At 52.3% G+C, this 17918-nt stretch overlaps 1 protein-coding gene across 27 annotated transcripts in view; it reads right to left on the reverse strand.

Moving 5' to 3' along the window:
• The window catches only part of MADD (MAP kinase activating death domain), a 111296-nt gene that overhangs the window by 1293 nt on the left and 92085 nt on the right, over positions 1-17918 (reverse strand). For 21 of the 27 annotated variants that reach the window (XM_075325917.1, XM_075325912.1, XM_075325919.1 and 18 more), the window contains 7 exons: positions 10163-10273; positions 9603-9710; positions 8213-8377; positions 7969-8041; positions 7310-7416; positions 5967-6036; positions 2103-2149 (listed from right to left, as the gene is read on the reverse strand). In XM_075325917.1, coding sequence (XP_075182032.1) covers positions 2103-2149; positions 5967-6036; positions 7310-7416; positions 7969-8041; positions 8213-8377; positions 9603-9710; positions 10163-10273 — 681 coding nt within the window. The remainder of the gene's footprint in view (positions 1-2102; positions 2150-5966; positions 6037-7309; positions 7417-7968; positions 8042-8212; positions 8378-9602; positions 9711-10162; positions 10274-17918) is intronic. The other 6 variants (XM_075325924.1, XM_075325922.1, XM_075325920.1 and 3 more) reach the window with 1 other exon arrangement.

Genomic DNA, 17918 nt, shown 5'->3' on the forward strand with positions numbered 1-17918 from the left:
GATGCATTCATAGAAAAAATAGGCGGTGGCAAAAACAACACATGCGCCGTATTAGGAGGGAGCCATCTAGTGCGCATGAAAGTAAGAATGTCCTCTGTAGAAAAGGTCTACTGTACATCTGCCATTTCACTACATAGGGGAAAGAGGACGTCCATTATATATACACAGGGGGTATCTACCGCGCATGCGCTGTCTCACTGCACAGGCAGGAGAGGATGCCTCCTACAGATCCACAAGAGTATAAGTATTTGGGGTCATTGTGGAGACTTGCTCTGAAGGGTCTGTGAGTCTTGTCATTCTCCTTTAAAGAAAGCTTAAACCCAAACAATGCACTAAACCATAAATCCTCCCCGGCCTCTCCTCCCGTGACCTCGTCCTCCCGGCCCCTCCTTCCGTGACCTCGTCCTCCCGGCGCCCCCTTCCGTGACCTCGTCCTCCCGGAGCCCCCTTCCGTGACCTCGTCCTCCCGGCCCCTCCTTCCGTGACCTCGTCCTCCCGGCCCCTCCTTCCGTGACCTCGTCCTCCCGGCCCCTCCTTCCGTGACCTCGTCCTCCTGGCGCCCCCTTCCAAGACCTCGTCCTCCTGGCGCCCCCTTCCTGTGACTTTGTCCTTTTCTTTCTTCCCAATTCGTCTATTACAACAAAAAAATCTGAGAAATCTATAAAGAAATTTTCTGTGTGTTTGGGGATCTGAGCCATGTCCTCCTCGCTGTGTGTGGCTGCTATAAGACAACTTGGCTGCAGCAGGAACCTCCCCCTTCTGAAGATTGCTAAGCCCCACCCCCTGGACTCGTCAGGTATCAGCCACTCAGCAGGAGATTAAACTCGTGTTTTCTGCATGAATTCTACAAATCTGTGCAAAAAATCTTGCAGACTAAAACACTACAGACGACTAGAACATATTAAAAAAAAATCAAAAATCCATTTTTTTTTTATATTTCAAGAAGTTTTGTTCTTCTTTCTGAGCAGATTTACGCCTTGCTCTGGATACATTAATAAATCAGGCTGTAATTATGGGCAGACGGTGACACCAAAGTGCCAGACAAGAGTTAATGATGTCGCCATATGGGCAGCCGAGGCTACAGCCGGGGTAAGGTTCACGGAGGATGTGTGCAACCCAAAACCGGAGCTGTCAGCGCAGAACAGCTTCATAAAAATGATGGATTTCACGCGTCTCCAGCAGGACAAGGCGGCCGGGCGTAAGTGGCTTATTAGCTGCATGAAATATGAGGCGGCCACACAGATGACGGACCGCGACCAGACTGTGGGACCGCACGATGTGCACAGTGTATGGGACGAGGAGCGATCCAGGAGGGCGCGAGGATCCCGACCAGAACGGCACCTGTGCACCAATCACATTACACCTTAACAATAAACCCGAGCGGAAGATGGTCCGGAAAAAAGCAAACAATGGCCGAGAGCGACTTCACCTCCAGAATATCAGCTCATTGCATCAAACAGGGCCGGCGGGGCCGCGTACGAGGGTGGCGGGAAATGGAGGGTCCGCATACGGGGGCGGCGGGAAATGGAGGGGCCAGCAGTAGTCGGGTATGGGGTCCGGGGTTTACAAATCTAGCAGTTATACTGAACTCATGAATATGCTGGACTACCTGCCGCACGCCAAATAGTCCTGGTAATGATAATCTACTGCTGATTAAACAGTAATTTTATCAAAACTACACTAAGCAGCCAAGTAAGTGACATCGCTGGAATCGGGCTCTCTGTCTCTACATTATGCTGCTCTCAGATTAGGTGGCAAAAACCTGGTGACAGATTCCCTTTAAGCAATTAAGGAGATGTCCACTAATGGCATTCCTCTTTATAGGGTTATAGTAAACTGTGCGGATCTTGCTGATTGCTATGGATCAGACCCAACAGATTTGGAAATGGCTCGAGAGGGGGTCATCATCGCTCCGTCCATGATCTCCAGGGCTGCTAGACATGACAGGGGGCCTCAGAGCCGCATCCTTTGTGATGGTCCCAGCAGTCGGACCCCCAGCGATCTGCAAGTTATCACCTAGCCACGCACTCTGCCACTTTAATGAACATGTAAAATCACAGTTGACATTTCTTAGGAGCCTTGAGGCGACGGGGGCCACTTACCATGGGGGTCTTGTAGCGGTGGCTCACCACTTCTTTAGTTTCAGGAACTAAAATCGGATCCAAGAGAAAACAGAAAATTCAAAAACACAAAAACTGTGAAACCAGAGGGAGATGGGTCACCCAGTGGGGGCTACGGAGGACACCCGGGGGGGGGGCATGATAGATGGTTACAGACAGCACAACACCGGGGACATCCGAGCACGGTGTGGGGGAGGGGAAACAACAACAATGACACCCAGGGAAGCGAGGTCAGTAATTATGTGTCAGGATCACGAGCCGCCAGGCCGCTACCCCACAGCCGCCAGGCCGCTTCCCCACAGCCGCCAGGCCGCTTCCCCACAGCCGCCAGGCCGCTTCCCCACAGCCGCCAGGCCGCTTCCCCACAGCCGCCAGGCCGCTTCCCCACAGCCGCCAGGCCGCATCCCCACAGCCGCCAGGCCGCTTCCCACCAGCCGCCAGGCCGCTTCCCACCAGCCGCCAGGCCGCTTCCCACCAGCCGCCAGAGACACCACGGCTGGGAGACTATGGGGAGTAAATCACTGGGAAAGTTGAAGATGAAACCTGATAGTACGGACTTCACACAAAATAAAGTCCCCAAAACGTCACAGCAAATAAAGATCCAGATTAAAGAACATCAAGTTTGACATTACTGAAAAAACGTCTAACTGAATCCCTATGACAACACTTCCTGACTTGGGTCAACGCACAGGCTCAGTACCGCTCCATTCACCGTCTATAGGAGTAGTGATTGCACACGCTCACTACCGCTCCATTCACCATCCATAGAAGTGGGTGGTCGCACATGCTCAGTACCGCTCCATTCACTGTCTATAGGAGTGGTGGTCACACACGCTCACTACCGCTCCAGTCACTGTCTATAGGAGTGGTGGTCACACACGCTCAGTACCGCTCCATTCACTGTCTATAGTAATGGTGGTCTCACACGCTCAGTACCGCTCCATTCACTATCTATAGGAGTGGTGGTCGCACACGCTCACTACCGCTCCATTCACTATCTATAGCAGTGGTGGTCGCACACGCTCACTACAGCTCCATTCACAGTCTGTAGGAGTGGTGGTCGCACACGCTCAGTACCGCTCCATTCACTGTCTATAGGAGTGGTGGTCACACACGCTCACTACCGCTCCAGTCACTGTCTATAGGAGTGGTGGTCACACACGCTCAGTACCGCTCCATTCACTGTCTATAGGAGTGGTGGTCGCACACGCTCACTACCGCTCCATTCACTGTCTATAGTAATGGTGGTCGCACACGCTCAGTACCGCTCCATTCACTGTCTATAGTAGTGGTGGTCGCACACGCTCACTACCGCTCCATTCACTGTCTATAGGAATGGTGGTCGCACACGCTCAGTACCGCTCCAATTCACAGTCTGTAGGAGTGGTGGTCGCACACGCTCAGTATCGCTCCATTCACTGTCTATAGGAGTGGTGGTCACACACGCTCAGTACCGCTCCATTCACTGTCTATAGGAGTGGTGGTCGCACACGCTCACTACCGCTCCATTCACTATCTATAGGAGTGGTGGTCGCACACGCTCACTACCGCTCCATTCACTATCTATAGCAGTGGTGGTCGCACACGCTCACTACAGCTCCATTCACCGTCTGTAGGAGTAGTGGTCGCACACGCTCCGTACCGCTCCATTCACTGTCTATAGTAGTGGTGGTCGCACACGCTCACTACCGCTCCATTCACTGTCTATAGGAATGGTGGTCGCACACGCTCAGTACCGCTCCAATTCACAGTCTGTAGAAGTGGTGGTCGCACACGCTCAGTATCGCTCCATTCACAGTCTATAGGAGTGGTGGTCGCACACGCTCACTACCGCTCCATTCACTGTCTATAGGAATGGTGGTCGCACACGCTCAGTACCGCTCCATTCACAGTCTGTAGGAGTGGTGGTCGCACACGCTCAGTATCGCTCCATTCACTGTCTATAGGAGTGGTGGTCGCACACGCTCAGTATCGCTCCATTCACAGACTATAGGAGTGGTGGTCGCACACGCTCAGCACCGCTCCATTCACAAAGGACAATGGACCCCTGTTCTCGGATCAGGATCAGTGATTACACATTCATCATCTATGCTGTGAATTGGCGAGAACTGTTTATAGGGAGCTCCCATTAGGCTTCCAGAACATGGGGCAGGAAGTGTTGCCATTGGGGCAAAAACTAGAATATGATACTTTGCAATGTTTAATGTCAAATAAATGCGCTTCAATATGGAGCATCTGCGGTCAGTTTCTGGGTGGGGGTCTGTGCGATCAGGGGGTCTTGCAGGCAGTGGACCCCCTTCAGTAGGGCTGCGCTATCTTCATTAGAATTGAGGCTTTTACATTCCCAGCATCAGACAGTGACAACATAAAATGACGACAGGGACGAGGACGGGCGCCCCCGGGCAGACGAAAAACACAAGTATGGACATTGTGTGATGTTCGGAAACATGAAGGGGGAGCGGGGTCCTTGTATATGAGCCCCATAATCTCACGGCCACGTACTGCAGGGAGACTGACGACCTGCAACTTCCATCTATCGGGGTCGTACTGTCACTATCAGAAGGAAGTTGCAAAGAAAAACGGGTTGTCTGAAGATTTCCCTTCTTCTGAGTAATCCTATAATAAGTGCAGCGAATCCACAGGACGCGTGATCTCGATCCACAGAAGAACCAGAAATGTCCGGACAGACGCTCGTCCCGCAATGTCTGGAGAACGTCAAGTGCCGCCAGTAATGGGGCGGTGACTGCGCATGCGCGGTTCTCTCTGCTCCTTTCTCTGGGACCTCTGAACACGAAGCCACGTGCCCAGTAATTTTAGCGCCCCCGTAGGAAAGAATAGGGAAGGCGGCGCATGCGCAACCATCTCTCCATTACTGTCTTCGAAATACGTGTGTCCCAAGAGTGGGACCTCCATCTATCCTGACAGCGACATTCCTGAGAATGAGATAGGACCTTCACCTATTGGGAATTTAGGACATACCCCCATGGGTTTACCATGAATGTCCGATAGATGATGGTGTTATGTTGCCCGTTGTCAGGAATGGGAAGGCCACGACGCATGTGTGACTCTCGTAATTTTTCTGGGACCTTTGAAAATTACTGAGCACGTGTCCTCAGCTACTATACCACAGGAATGAATCGAAAAATTCTGTGCATGCCCAGTCACCTCCCGACCCTGGACACGTGCAGCGTTCTTGGGAATTTCAGTAATGAGGCCCTGATACAAGGTGTCAGGATGGTTATAAGTCTCACTACTGGGACTCGAGTATCTGAAGATCATGGCTCCCTCAGGAGCGGACATGTGGTTGCGCATGCGCTTCTTTCATGATCCAGCTCTATAAGAGCAATTTTATAGATGTGAAGAACGCAGCGCATGCGCAACCACATCTCCGATCCTGGCAGTATGCAATGTTCATAGGTCCTAGCTGTGGGATCTGCATCTGCTGGATATTTATGGCGTATACTACCCATACGCCATAAGGGTCTCACATGGGAACACTCCTTTAATTGACAGCATCAAGTGATCTGAATGACTTGAGTCAGGTTCATCTAAAAAAGTTCCTGCACCCGGACTAAGAGGGGGATCCCATAAAGTGACGTCTAGGAATGGGCGATGGGGTAGAACATTACCTGATCGGAGGAGGAAGGTTTTCAGAGCTGCCACAGGCAGAAGAAGCACAGATTATACCGCAGTAACTCAGAGGACCCCCTGGACATATCTTTAGGATATTCCTGGAAACACCCCGAAAAACCTCCCCTCCAGAGACGAGCGTTAAATATGGGGCATCCTACGCTCCGAGTTACGGCCACAGCAATACAGACCCAGCGGCACAAGGACGGTAATTACCAAATTCCTCCAAGACAAAGACGCCCCGTACAGTGTTACACTTTTTTATGTGATTCAGCTGTATAAAAACCTGGAGGAGAAAAGGGACAGGGAAAAAAAAGACGGGATGGAAGAGGGGAAAAAAAGAGAAGATGGGAGGAAATGAAAGAGGGGGGAAAGGATAAAGAGAAGGGGGTGAGAGCAGCGAGAGCACAGGGAGAGGATGGGGCAGACGGGAAGAGAGAGACAGAAGGCAATGGTTAATTTCGATATCCAGGATCGTTTCCGGCGGTCACAATATTTCTGTAACAGATTTAAATGAGTTGAGGGGAGAAAACAGCTTTGGAATAATGGGGAGACGAACCCTAAAACACAGCAAATAATCAGGAGGTAAACCAGAACTAAAGCCGGGGGGAAGAAAAGTGTTGGAGGTAAGACGGGAGGAGGTAGCACAGACAGCTCAAAACTAACGGGAGGGGGAAGGGAGAGCAGCGAGAAGCAAAGATGGCGGCAGAGTGAGTACCTTCCGCTCCTTGCAGGAGGAGTGAGCGTGGGAGAGAAATGAGACTGTTAGTGACATAGCGAGACCACAACGCCCCTCACTTCGTATAACCCCCAGCAACACACAGCCCAGACCAAGACACCAATACGGGGAGGCCAGGAAAAAAAATAAAAAAGTAGCCCCGTCATCAAATCCGTCCCTGCTCCTCACCCAGCACGGAGCGCAGGCCCTGCTCACACCTAAATGTAGGGGAGATCACCCCGCACCCCTGAGTGTGTGCAAAGTCTGCTCACTAATGAGTGCACAGCACTGGAAAAAAAAAAAAAGTGCAATCAGTGTCTGCCGCACGCCGTCCGATCAATCTGGTCTGGATATCCGGACTGGAGATGGAAAAATAAAATCCAATGGTCCCTGAATGACCTGCTGAGCCCTGGGTGACCTTGTGATGAATGCGGACCTGAGATTCCATGTATCCCTCCCCCACCCGGGTGACCTGAGGATGAGCTGTGTATGGAGGGTCAGCGCTGGGAGAGGTCAGCCCGAGCCAGGGAGAGGGGGCTACACAACGACAGCATCAGACACCCCCAATCCGAGCAGGCAAAGGGCAGCATGGAGCAAAGACAGCGAGAGACGGCACAAGTGTCACACAGCTACAGCAAGCGGAGGAGACACAGACTGAGAGGCAGAAAAAGGGGCTGAAGATATGGGGGGGGGACCCGGCACACTGCATCCCACACACTACACAACGTATGGACACGCATGGATGGGGGGACCACCACCGCACAATGGACACTACCCCTACTTACATACACTGTACCCTACGCAGTCACACTATGCCGCCGCGTTCACACTCCCCTCATACCTGACTGTGCATGAATTTCAGGTTAATGCCCTCCAGGGTCACTTGGAGAAGGCCGCCTTCCCCAGTTTTCATGTCTTGAACTGGGAACTCTCCACCAAGCTCTGGGCCTGCGAGACAAGAAATGAAGAAGCTTAGCGGGGGCGCACTTTCTTCTGCAACGGTCCTTATGTAGATGGAATATGAGAACAAAGTCTTGGAAAATAAAACTGATCTGAAAGGCGATCGCCCGTCTCCGAGACCCCCGCTTCTCCCACCAGGCTGCACGCTATGACATTTACAGGGCCATCGGTAAGTGACAGCTGGGATATGCCATTACTTATCGCTGGGGGTCCCCCACTGATCCTAAGGATAAGGGGGCTGCAGAGCGGATTCTGTGTTAAATCCCCTTCACCCCATTAACTTTCTGGACAACACTTTATAAAATTATCCAAAAAATTAGATAAAATCGGATTACACATATTTGTATGAGAAAAGCAACGGCTGAGGGTCCCGAGTGCCGATGACCGTGGGGTGAGAAGCTCCTGTGATCATGCAGCTGTACATGGCGGCTGTGCCGATAACCCACCAAGTAACAGCTACAGACCCCTCCGACATCGTTATGGCCTCATAAGACACACGGATCCCACCCCGGCGCCGCGCACACATCCCGCACACATTACCTGGTTTAATGCTCTGCTGCCGGGCCGCCGCTCTCTCCATGCTTTCCTTTACACAGTAGTAAAGCTCCCGACACTAGAAAAATAGATCACAGAAAAAAAATTAAATTCTAATTAATAAACCCCCAATATCTAAAAATTATTGTTCCCTTTTCTTACTACTTCTAAAAGTATTACATGGCCCTGACTTAGCGCCCCACGTACAGACCACCGGGGTCTCATCCGTCACTCCAGGTCTGCACCGCACCTTCTTCGTGAAGAACTTGTTGAGTTGAGTCTCTTGTCCGTTCCTTCTCCACAAACAAAGGACTTTGGTCTTGGGACAGTAGGTCATATTAATGAGCTTCTCGTACCACCAGCGCTCGTACACAGCCCCGATGTTACTGCGCAGAACGATGCAGTCATCGCAGACCTGGAGGGAACAGAGGGGGCAAAATAAAGGACGGTCCGCACCACCAAGCTGACCATATGGGGCTACACATATTACAAGCTGTCACCGAGGCCACAGGATTGTTCAGGGTCTCACCACTGGGGCCACTACTAGTGATGAGTGGACACTACCATGCTCGGGTGCTCAGTACTGGTAACTAGTGATGAGCGGGCACTACCATGCTCAGGTGCTCAGTACTGGTAACTAGTGATGAGCGGGCACTACCATGCTCGGGTGCTCAGTACTGGTAACTAGTGATGAGTGGGCACTACCATGCTCGGGTGCTCAGTACTGGTAACTAGTGATGAGCGGGCACTACCATGCTCGGGTGCTCAGTACTGGTAACTAGTGATGAGCGGGCACTACCATGCTCGGGTGCTCAGTACTGGTAACTAGTGATGAGCGGGCACTACCATGCTCGGGTGCTCAGTACTGGTAACTAGTGATGAGCGGGCACTACCATGCTCGGGTGCTCAGTACTGGTAACTAGTGATGAGCGGGCACTACCATGCTCGGGTGCTCAGTACTGGTAACTAGTGATGAGCGGGCACTACCATGCTCAGGTGCTCAGCACTGGTAACTAGTGATGAGCGGGCACTACCATGCTCGGGTGCTCAGTACTGGTAACTAGTGATGAGCGGGCACTACCATGCTCAGGTGCTCAGTACTGGTAACTAGTGATGAGCGGGCACTACCATGCTCGGGTGCTCAGTACTGGTAACTAGTGATGAGCGGGCACTACCATGCTCAGGTGCTCAGTACTGGTAATCAGTGATGAGCGGGCACTACCATGCTCGGGTGCTCAGTACTGGTAATCAGTGATGAGCGGGCACTACCATGCTCGGGTGCTCAGTACTGGTAACTAGTGATGAGTGGGCACTACCATGCTCGGGTGCTCAGTACTGGTAACTAGTGATGAGTGGGCACTACCATGCTCGTGTGCAAATGGCACCGAGAATGCACTCTGACTAGGACTGGTAGTTGAGGGCGCCATTTCCTACATGCACCTCTGGCAGCACAATAGACTCTTCAAGTGTGGTATGAATTTATAAAAATTAAATGCTCTAAATAAAAATGGTCCGTTTGGTCTCGCAGGTCCGTTGTATTGAAGTGTATGAGTTGTAGTGTAACAATCACACCTATGCGTATGTGTGGCCACGTGTCTGGGATATAAGCAGCCACGTGTATGAGCAGGCGTGCGACCTACCTCCATGAAGAACAGGTCTCCACTGGTGTCAGTCCCGGCATGCACCACGAACGTCTGCTTCTTGATATGCCGGCTCCCGCTGGGCCGAATGTTCAGTTCTCGGCCATTCTAGATTTCAGGATAAATAGGATCAGTTTTACTTTAATTTAATAGAAATGTGAAGAGGACAAATAGAGGAGCACGGAGCCAGCGGATCAGATGTGCAATCACAGGACAGCGGCAAGTCAAAGGCAATTTGCCATAGAGCGAGTGAAATCTCATCCGCAATGCTGCTACGGTAACAAACAGCGGATTTACAGACATCAGATCCACAGAGCCCCGATGTGAACTGTCTCCTGCCCGTGACATCATCGGGACCTCTTCTGATTAGTAGGACCCCGCAATGTCGGGCTGCAGCGTGCTGTAATGACACAGCGGTGCCTACTAAACAGAAGAGGCGCTGGGGATGCCGGAGGCAGGAAAAGGGTCGCAGAGCTGTGATCCGATGGGCAGCGGAGGACCGAGGAGACCCCCTGGACCTGGGTCCTGTGAATCGTTTTGCTCTAGTTCTGGATCCTCACCAGGTCGGACACTTTGTCCAGCAGCTCGTTGATTTGTTGGCTGTGAGCTAAACCAATGTGACACTTTCCCAGGAGCCGGCGAACCTTCCTGCGCAGATCGGTCTTATTTACCTGGAAAGAACCGTAGTCTGATGTTAGGTATCTAAAAAATAAATGTTCACGGAAACATCGCCACTTTGACTGCGGCTCAAGCCCACTCTTGTACAGTCAGTGTAATATAAATGAAGGGAATTTTGTTTACTTACCGTAAATTCCTTTTCTTCTAGCTCCTATTGGGAGACCCAGACAATTGGGTGTATAGCTTCTGCCTCCGGAGGCCACACAAAGTATTACACTTTAAAAGTGTAACCCCTCCCCTTCTGCCTATACACCCTCCCGTGCATCACGGGCTCCTCAGTTTTGGTGCAAAAGCAGGAAGGAGGAAACTTATAAATGGTCTAAGGTAAATTCAATCCGAAGGATGTTCGGAGAACTGAAAACCATGAACCAAAGAACAATTCAACATCAACAACATGTGTACACAAAAGAACAACAGCCCGAAGGGAACAGGGGCGGGTGCTGGGTCTCCCAATAGGAGCTAGAAGAAAAGGAATTTACGGTAAGTAAACAAAATTCCCTTCTTCTTTGTCGCTCCATTGGGAGACCCAGACAATTGGGACGTCCAAAAGCAGTCCCTGGGTGGGTAAAAGAATACCTCGATAAAAAGAGCCGAAACGGCCCCTTCTTACAGGTGGGCAACCGCCGCCTGAAGGACTCGTCTACCTAGACTGGCGTCTGCCGAAGCATAGGTATGCACTTGATAGTGTTTCGTGAAAGTGTGCAGACTAGACCAGGTAGCCGCCTGACACACCTGCTGAGCCGTAGCCTGGTGCCGCAATGCCCAGGACGCACCCACGGCTCTGGTAGAATGGGCTTTCAGCCCTGAAGGAAGCGGAAGCCCAGAAGAACGGTAGGCTTCAAGAATCGGTTCCTTGATCCACCGAGCCAAGGTTGACTTGGAAGCCTGCGAACCCTTACGCTGGCCAGCGACAAGGACAAAGAGCGCATCTGAACGACGCAGGGGCGCCGTGCGAGACACGTACAACCGGAGTGCTCTCACCAGATCCAAAGAGTGCAAATCCTTTTCACATTGGTGAATTGGATTAGGGCAAAATGAAGGTAAGGAGATATCCTGATTGAGATGAAAAGGGGATACCACCTTAGGGAGAAATTCCGGGACAGGACGCAGAACCACCTTATCCTGGTGAAAAACCAGGAAGGGGGCTTTGCATGACAGCGCTGCAAGCTCCGACACTCTTCGGAGTGATGTAATCCTGAAGACGCTAGGAGCCAGGACTCAATGGCCACACAGTCAGGTTGAGGGCCACAGAATTCAGATGGAAAAACGGCTCTTGTGGCAGCAAGTCTGGGCGGTCTGGAAGCGCCCACGGTTGACCCACCGTGAGATGCCACAGATCCGGATACCACGACCGCCGCGGCCAGTCTGGAGCGACGAGAATGGCGCGACGACAGTCGGACCTGATCTTGCGTAACACTCTGGGCAGCATCGCCAGAGGAGGAAATACATAGGGCAGTCGAAACTGCGACCAATCCTGAACTAATGCGTCCGCCGCCAGAGCTCTGTGATCCTGAGACCGTGCCATGAAGGCCGGGACCTTGTTGTTGTGTCGTGACGCCATGAGATCGACGTCCGGCGTTCCCCAGCGGCGACAGATCTCTCGAAACACGTCTGGGTGAAGAGACCATTCCCCTGCGTCCATGCCCTGACGACTGAGAAAATCTGCTTCCCAGTTTTCTACATCCGGGATGTAAACTGCGGAGATCGTGGAGGCTGTGGCTTCCACCCACTGCAGAATCCGCCTGACTTCCTGGAAGGCCTGACGACTGCGCGTGCCGCCCTGATGGTTGATGTATGCGACGGCAGTGGCGTTGTCCGACTGTATACGGATCTGTCTGCCCTCCAGCCACCGATGGAAGGCCAATAAGGCTAGATACACTGCCCTTATCTCCAGAACATTGATCTGAAGGGAGGACTCTACCGGAGTCCAGGTTCCCTGAGCCCTGTGGTGGAGGAAAACCGCTCCCCACCCTGACAGGCTCGAGTCCGTGGTGACCACAGCCCAGGTTGGGGGTAGGAAGGATCTTCCTTGCGATAGAGAATTGGGAAGGAGCCACCACTGAAGAAGAGATTGCACCCCTGCCTGCAGGGAAAGCTGTTTGTCCCGCGGTAGCTTGACTACCGCTGACTGTGTATGAAACTCCATCCCGAGGTAAGTCAGTGATTGGGTCGGTGTCAACTGGGATTTTGGGAAGTTGATGATCCACCCGAACTGCTGGAGAGTCGCCAGAGCGACTGTAAGGCGGTGTTGACACGCCACCCGAGAAGGTGCCCTGACTAGGAGATCGTCTAAGTAGGGAATCACCGAGTGGCCCTGAGAGTGTAGGACCGCCACAACGGATGCCATGACCTTGGTGAAAACCCGTGGGGCTGTCGCCAGGCTGAAAGGCAATGCCACGAACTGAAGGTTTTGAATATGAAGGACTGGAGAAAACGGGTTTATTGCCGCGCTAAAAACCACGAGCATGTATAAGTCAAAATATTCTCTTTATTTAGATCATTCCTACGCGTTTCTGAGGCTCATCTGCCTCCTTCCTCAGGGAAAAAGAATCTCTTTTTAGAGATTCTTTTTCCCTGAGGAAGGAGGCAGATGAGCCTCAGAAACGCGTAGGAATGATCTAAATGAAGGGAATTTTGTTACTTACCGTAAATTCCTTTTCTTCTAGCTCTTATTGGGAGACCCAGACGATTGGGTGTATAGCACTGCCTCCGGAGGCCACACAAAGCAATTACACTAAAAAGTGTAAGGCCCCTCCCCTTCTGGCTATACACCCCCAGTGGGATCACTGGCTCACCAGTTTTAGTGCAAAAGCAAGAAGGAGGAAAGCCAATAACTGGTTTAAACAAATTCTCTCCGAGTAACATCGGAGAACTGAAAACCGTTCAACATGAACAACATGTGTACCCGCAAACAAACCAAAAATCCCGAAGGACAACAGGGCGGGTGCTGGGTCTCCCAATAAGAGCTAGAAGAAAAGGAATTTACGGTAAGTAACAAAATTCCCTTCTTCTTCAGCGCTCTATTGGGAGACCCAGACGATTGGGACGTCCAAAAGCTGTCCCTGGGTGGGTAAAGAAATACCTCATGTTAGAGCTGCAAGACAGCCCTCCCCTACGGGGAGGCAACTGCCGCCTGCAGGACTCTTCTACCTAGGCTGGCGTCCGCCGAAGCATAGGTATGCACCTGATAATGTTTGGTGAAAGTGTGCAGACTCGACCAGGTAGCTGCCTGGCACACCTGTTGAGCCGTAGCCTGGTGTCGTAATGCCCAGGATGCACCCACGGCTCTGGTAGAATGGGCCTTCAGCCCTGATGGAACCGGAAGCCCAGCAGAACGGTAGGCTTCAAGAATTGGTTCTTTGATCCATCGAGCCAGGGTGGCCTTAGAAGCCTGCGACCCTTTGCGCTGACCAGCGACAAGGACAAAGAGTGCATCCGAACGGCGCAAGGGCGCCGTGCGGGAAATGTAGATTCTGAGTGCTCTCACCAGATCTAACAAATGTAAATCTTTCTCATACCGATGAACTGCATGAGGACAAAACGAAGGCAAAGAGATATCCTGATTAAGATGAAAAGAGGATACCACCTTCGGGAGAAACTCCTGAATAGGACGCAGCACAACCTTGTCCTGGTGGAAGACCAGGAAGGGAGCCTTGGATGATAGTGCTGCCAGCTCAGACACTCTCCGAAGAGATGTGATCGCTACCAGAAAAGCCACTTTCTGTGATAGTCTAGAAAGTGAAACCTCCCTCAGAGGCTCGAAGGGCGGCTTCTGGAGGGCAACTAGTACCCTGTTCAGATCCCATGGATCTAACGGCCGCTTGTACGGGGGTACGATATGGCAAACCCCTTGTAGGAACGTGCGCACCTTAGGAAGGCGTGCCAAACGCCTCTGAAAAAAGACGGATAGCGCCGAGACCTGACCTTTAAGGGAGCTGAGCGACAAACCTTTTTCTAACCCAGATTGCAGGAAAGAAAGAAAGGTAGGCAATGCAAATGGCCAGGGAGACACTCCCTGAGCAGAGGACCAGGATAAGAATATCCTCCACGTTCTGTGGTAGATCTTAGCGGACGTGGGCTTCCTAGCCTGTCTCATGGTGGCAACGACCCCTTGGGACAATCCTGAAGACGCTAGGATCCAGGACTCAATGGCCACACAGTCAGGTTCAGGGCCGCAGAATTCCGATGGAAAAATGGCCCTTGGGACAGTAAGTCTGGTCGGTCTGGGAGTGCCCACGGTTGGCCGACCGTGAGCTGCCACAGATCCGGATACCACGCCCTCCTCGGCCAGTCTGGGGCGACGAGTATGACGCGGCTGCAATCGGATCTGATCTTGCGTAGCACTCTGGGCAAGAGTGCCAGCGGTGGAAACACATAAGGGAGCCGGAACTGCGACCAATCTTGCACTAGGGCGTCTGCCGCCAGCGCTCTTTGATCGCGAGACCGTGCCATGAAGGTTGGGACCTTGTTGTTGTGCCGTGACGCCATTAGGTCGACGTCCGGCACCCCCCAGCGGCGACAGATTTCCTGAAACACGTCTGGGTGAAGGGACCATTCCCCTGCGTCCATGCCCTGGCGACTGAGGAAGTCTGCTTCCCAGTTTTCTACGCCGGGGATGTGAACTGCGGATATGGTGGAGGCTGTGGCTTCCACCCACATCAGAATCCGCCGGACTTCCTGGAAGGCTTGCCGACTGCGTGTCCCCCCTTGGTGGTTGATGTATGCCACCGCTGTGGAGTTGTCCGACTGAATTCGGATCTGCCTTCCTTCCAGCCACTGCTGGAAGGCTAGTAGGGCAAGATACACTGCTCTGATTTCCAGAACATTGATCTGAAGGGTGGACTCCTGCCGAGTCCACGTACCCTGAGCCCTGTGGTGGAGAAAGACCGCTCCCCACCCTGACAGACTCGCGTCTGTCGTGACCACCGCCCAAGACGGTGGTAGGAAGGATCTTCCCTGTGATAATGAGGTGGGAAGAAGCCACCACTGCAGGGAGTCTTTGGCCGTCTGGGAAAGGGAGACTTTCCTGTCCAGGGATGTTGACTTCCCGTCCCATTGGCGGAGAATGTCCCATTGAAGTGGACGCAGATGAAACTGCGCAAACGGAACCGCCTCTATTGCCGCCACCATCTTCCCGAGGAAGTGCATGAGGCGTCTTAAGGAGTGCGACTGACTTTGAAGGAGAGCCTGCACCCCAGTCTGTAGAGACCGCTGCTTGTCCAGCGGAAGCTTCACTATCGCTGAGAGAGTATGAAACTCCATGCCAAGATACGTTAGTGATTGGGTCGGTGACAGATTTGACTTTGGGAAGTTGATGATCCACCCGAACGCCTGGAGAGTCTCCAGTGCAACATTCAGGCTGAGTTGGCATGCCTCTTGAGAGGGTGCCTTGACCAGTAGATCGTCCAAGTAAGGGACCACAGAGTGTCCGTGAGAGTGCAAGACTGCTACCACTGCCGCCATGATCTTGGTGAACACCCGAGGGGCTGTCGCCAGACCAAATGGCAGAGCTACGAACTGAAGATGGTCGTCTCCTATCACGAAGCGTAGAAAGCGTTGGTGCTCTGTAGCAATCGGCACGTGGAGATAAGCATCTTTGATGTCTATTGATGCTATGAAATCTCCTTGAGACATTGAGGCAATGACTGAGCGGAGGGATTCCATCCGGAACCGCCTGGCGTTCACATGCCTGTTGAGCAGTTTTAGGTCCAGAACAGGACGGAAGGAGCCGTCCTTTTTTGGAACCACAAAGAGATTGGAGTAAAATCCTCGCCCCCGTTCCTGAGGGGGGACAGGGATCACGACTCCTTCTGCTCTTAGAGAGTCCACCGCCTGCAGCAGGGCATCTGCTCGGTTGGGGTGTGGGGAGGTTCTGAAGAACCGAAGTGGAGGTCGAGAACTGAACTCGATTCTGTACCCGCGAGACAAAATGTCTGTTACCCACCGGTCCTTGACCTGTGACAGCCAAATGTCGCAAAAGCGGGAGAGCCTGCCACCGACCGAGGATGCGGAGGGAGGAGGCCGAAAGTCATGAGGTAGCCGCTTTGGAAGCGGTTCCTCCATTTGATTTCCTGGGGCGTGAGTGAGCCCGCCAGGAATCTGAGCTCCCTTGTTCTTTCTGAGTCCTTTTGGACGAGGAGAATTGGGCCTTGCCCGAGCCTCGAAAGGACCGAAACCTCGACTGCCACTTTTTCTGTTGAGGTTTACTTGCTCTGGGCTGTGGTAAGGAAGAGTCCTTACCCTTGGACTGTTTTATGATTTCAGCCAATGGCTCACCAAACAGTCTGTCTCTAGATAATGGCAAGCTGGTTAAGCATTTTTTGGAACCAGCATCTGCTTTCCAGTCCTTTAACCACAAGGCTCTGCGCAAAACCACAGAATTGGCGGACGCCATAGCGGTACGGCTCGTAGATTCTAGGACAGCATTGATAGCATAGGTCGCAAACGCAGACATTTGCGAAGTTAGGGACGCCACCTGCGGCACTGCTGGATGTATGATAGCATCCACCTGTGCTAAACCAGCTGAAATAGCTTGGAGTGCCCACACGGCTGCGAATGCTGGAGCAAACGACGCGCCGATAGCTTCATAGACAGATTTCAACCAAAGGTCCATCTGTCTGTCGTTGGCATCTTTAAGTGAAGCGCCATCCTCTACTGCGACTATGGATCTAGCCGCAAGCTTGGAAATTGGGGGATCCACCTTTGGACACTGGGTCCAGCGTTTGGCCACCTCAGAGGGAAAAGGATAACGGGTATCCTTAGAACGTTTAGAGAAACGCTTGTCTGGATGAGCGTCGTGTTTCTGGATCGATTCTCTGAAGTCAGAGTGGTCCAAAAAAGCACTTAATTTACGCTTGGGATACAGGAAATGGAACTTCTCCTGCTGTGCCGCTGCCTCCTCTGCAGAAGGGGCTGGGGGAGAAATATCCAACAGTCTATTAATTGCCGATATAAGGTCATTAACCATGGCGTCACCATCAGGGGCATCCAGATTGAAAGGAGCCTCAGGATTAGAATCCTGATCACCGTCCTCAGTCTCATCACAGAGAGACTCTTCTCGCTAAGACCCTGAGCAGTGTGATGACGTGGAGGGTCTTTCCCAGCGAGCTCGCTTAGGCTGCCTGGGACTGTCATCTGAGTCAGAGACTTCAGCCTGTGATGCTTGAGACCCCCTTGAAGTACGGATTAGTTCCAACTGAGGGGGACCGGAGAGCATAGACACAGCAGTGTCCATGGTCTGAGTAACTGGCCTGGACTGCAAGGTCTCCAGGATTTTTGACATAGTCACAGACATTTTATCAGCAAAAACTGCAAAGTCTGTCCCCGTCACCGGGGCAGGGTTCACAGGCGTCTCTGCCTGGGCCACTACCACCATAGGCTCTGGCTGACGATGTGCCACTGGGACTGAACATTGCACACAATGTGAGTCTTTGGAGCCTGCCGGTAGATCAGCCCCACATGCAGTACAAACAGTGTACACAGCCTGTGCCTTGGCACCCTTGCGTTTTGCGGATGACATGTTGCTGCCTCCTCAGAGCAGTACAGGGTGTCCAGCCAAGAAGCGACCTTACAGTGCAACTATATATATATATATGGTACTAAGAAAAAAGTACACTAATATAACACTGAGGCACTAGT

Source organism: Anomaloglossus baeobatrachus, chromosome 10, assembly GCF_048569485.1.
Source record: "Anomaloglossus baeobatrachus isolate aAnoBae1 chromosome 10, aAnoBae1.hap1, whole genome shotgun sequence".
NCBI classification, from domain to species: Eukaryota; Metazoa; Chordata; class Amphibia; order Anura; family Aromobatidae; genus Anomaloglossus; species Anomaloglossus baeobatrachus.